The 2,363-nt window shown below is 53.0% G+C and overlaps 1 protein-coding gene across 1 annotated transcript in view; it reads right to left on the reverse strand.

Moving 5' to 3' along the window:
* DHH (desert hedgehog signaling molecule) overlaps positions 1-2,109 on the reverse strand; it is a 7,075-nt gene extending 4,966 nt beyond the window's left edge. The window contains exon 1 of the mRNA XM_027844392.1: positions 1,545-2,109. Within this exon, the coding sequence (XP_027700193.1) occupies positions 1,545-1,856 (312 nt within the window). The 5' untranslated portion in view covers positions 1,857-2,109. The remainder of the gene's footprint in view (positions 1-1,544) is intronic.
* Positions 2,110-2,363: the final 254 nt, after the last annotated feature.

The raw sequence follows: 2,363 nt of genomic DNA on the forward strand, positions 1-2,363 counted from the left end.
CACACACACACACACACACACACACACACACACACACACACAACCCTCTACTAAAGTCCTATTCCAATTCCCCAAAGAGGACAGATGTAATCCTGGGTTCTCAAAAGACCAGGGCAGCAAAGCAGTAAAGTACAACTCTTGGTAGGCCCTACCAAATTGAAAAGAGTTTAAGTACAGCCTGCAACCACCTGAATACTTGTGCTCTCTAAATTTGAAGCATTTATGGCTAGAAGGTGGTCCATCAGGTGATAATTTTTCCCACATTGATGAAAACAAAGGATCCTGGAAGTGAAAATAGAAATCCAAGGAGGTGTGGGTTCTAGTCCTAGCTCTGCTCCTAATGAATCCAGCGATCTTGTACAAGTCACTTTTCTCTGGGCGTCGGTCCCTTAATCTAGAAAATGAGAGGATTGGACTAAGTGAGTCCTAAATTCCCTTCCCACTTGTAACATTCCATTATTCTATCTAGACAATTGCTCCAGTCAATTGAGCAATTGATTGTGGAAAGCTGGTTTCATCTTCCAGACACCCAACACACATCTCCAACTAGCCACGGGCTCCTTAATCCAACAGGATTATGAGATTCAAGTGCCCTTGACTCTCACTTTAACTTTCTGAGCTGGCCACTACCTAGAGCCCAAGTGGGAAGGAGATACGTAGATTCCAGAGATGTTAGACATGGTGGACCTTGACAAACTGGGATTTAGATTTAGAAAACTAAGACATAGAAACACAGAGGAGTGTTTGGACAGCTCTCTCGGCAAGGACCCTGATGTCAACCTCAGAGTTTCTTACCTTGAAGCTCTCAAGGTAAGAGAAAGTATTTTGGGGACAAGGACCCTGTGCAAGAATTTTCTGTTAATACATCCTCAGAAATAGTAATAGGGCACATGAAAATGTTACTGGAGAGAGGGGTGGAATCTTCCAACGGTAGCTGGGTATCCTGAAATGGGACTGGTCTCCTAAATGCACCAGCATGGGTACCTCCACCCTGTGGCTCAGGAATTCCTTTCTTCACCTCCTCAGCCACAGTCCTGAGCAGTCCTAGAAAGAGCCTGGCACACGAGGGTCAGCTATTGAAGCTCTGCCCCTTATTCCTCCGGAGACTCCCCGATCACCCCAGGGCCTTGCTGGCCCCAGGCTCACCTCAGCCCTTCCTGCCTAGCTCGGTGACTGACCCCCGGTCCACGCCTCAGTCATTTCCCGTCTCGCCTGCCGCCATTCCACAACCCCTCCCCCCACCTTTTCAGCTTCTCCCTTTCACTCTCATTAGCCCTCCTCAACCTCCCTCCCTCCCGCACTAGCTTACTCCTCTGCGATCCTCCAAGCCTTTCTATTGAGATAACTCCCTCTAAGATGAGGCTGGCCCTATGTAGGCTGCAACAATTGCAGAGTAGGGCTGGTGTGGAGGGAGATGTCCTAGGTTTCGTGGGAACCCCATCCCAGAGCGCCACAGAGAAGGGCGAGTGGGCAGCGGGTATGTCCAGCATAGGTAGGGGCAGACACCTGCGGAATAGGGCGAGAACTAGGGATGGGTTTCTTACCTCGGTCATAAGGCGGTCAGCCCCACTGTTCTCCTCATCCTTGAAGATGATGTCAGGATTGTAGTTGGGCACCAGGTCTCGAAAGCGTTCCGACCCCCGGACCACTCTACCCTCGGGCTGCCCGCTGGCACCCAGGGTTCGCTCTGGCACGCTAGGCACAAACTGCTTGTAGAGCAGCGGTATCAGTTGCTTTCGCACATAGCGGCGTCTGCCCACGGGTCCCCGGCCGGGTCCACAGCTCCTGGTAGGCAGTGTCAGTAGAGCCAGGAGTGCCAGGCAGCACACGGGCACCAGGCTCGCCCGCAGCGCCATGGCACCAGCCCCTAGGGGAAGGAATATCTGTCCTCACGGGGGCTTCTAGTCAGTTGGACATTTCTTTTCCGGTGAGCAGCAGGTGATTCATCTAGGGAGCGCAGGGCTCACACTGATGTCCGTAGCCGAACAAAAGGGTCACGGTACTGAGGCTCTTCCTTCATGCCCCCGGAGTTTGTGACCCGTCACTACGGGACTATAATACTCTAGGAATGGGGCAATGGGTACCAGCTTTGTAACCGGCTCTACTTACTAGCTAGGACAGTGTTGCCGAACTCCGCCTTAAGTGGCTATACGCCCCACCCACTATCTCCTGCCCCACCCCCCCGGGTGGGCCCAACCCGCCCCCAGTGGCTCAAACATCAGACCCAACGCCCCTCTTCCCCTCCCACCCAGTTTCCACGCAGCCGGCTTTCAGTCCTTGGCTGGAGTCCGCACACAGCGCAAGTCTCTAACCAGGGGAGTAATGGTCTGGGGACGCTCAGCTAGGCAGAAACAGCAGCAGCT

This window comes from Vombatus ursinus, unplaced genomic scaffold (assembly GCF_900497805.2).
Source record: "Vombatus ursinus unplaced genomic scaffold, bare-nosed wombat genome assembly UNPS02014941.1, whole genome shotgun sequence".
NCBI classification, from domain to species: domain Eukaryota; kingdom Metazoa; phylum Chordata; class Mammalia; order Diprotodontia; family Vombatidae; genus Vombatus; species Vombatus ursinus.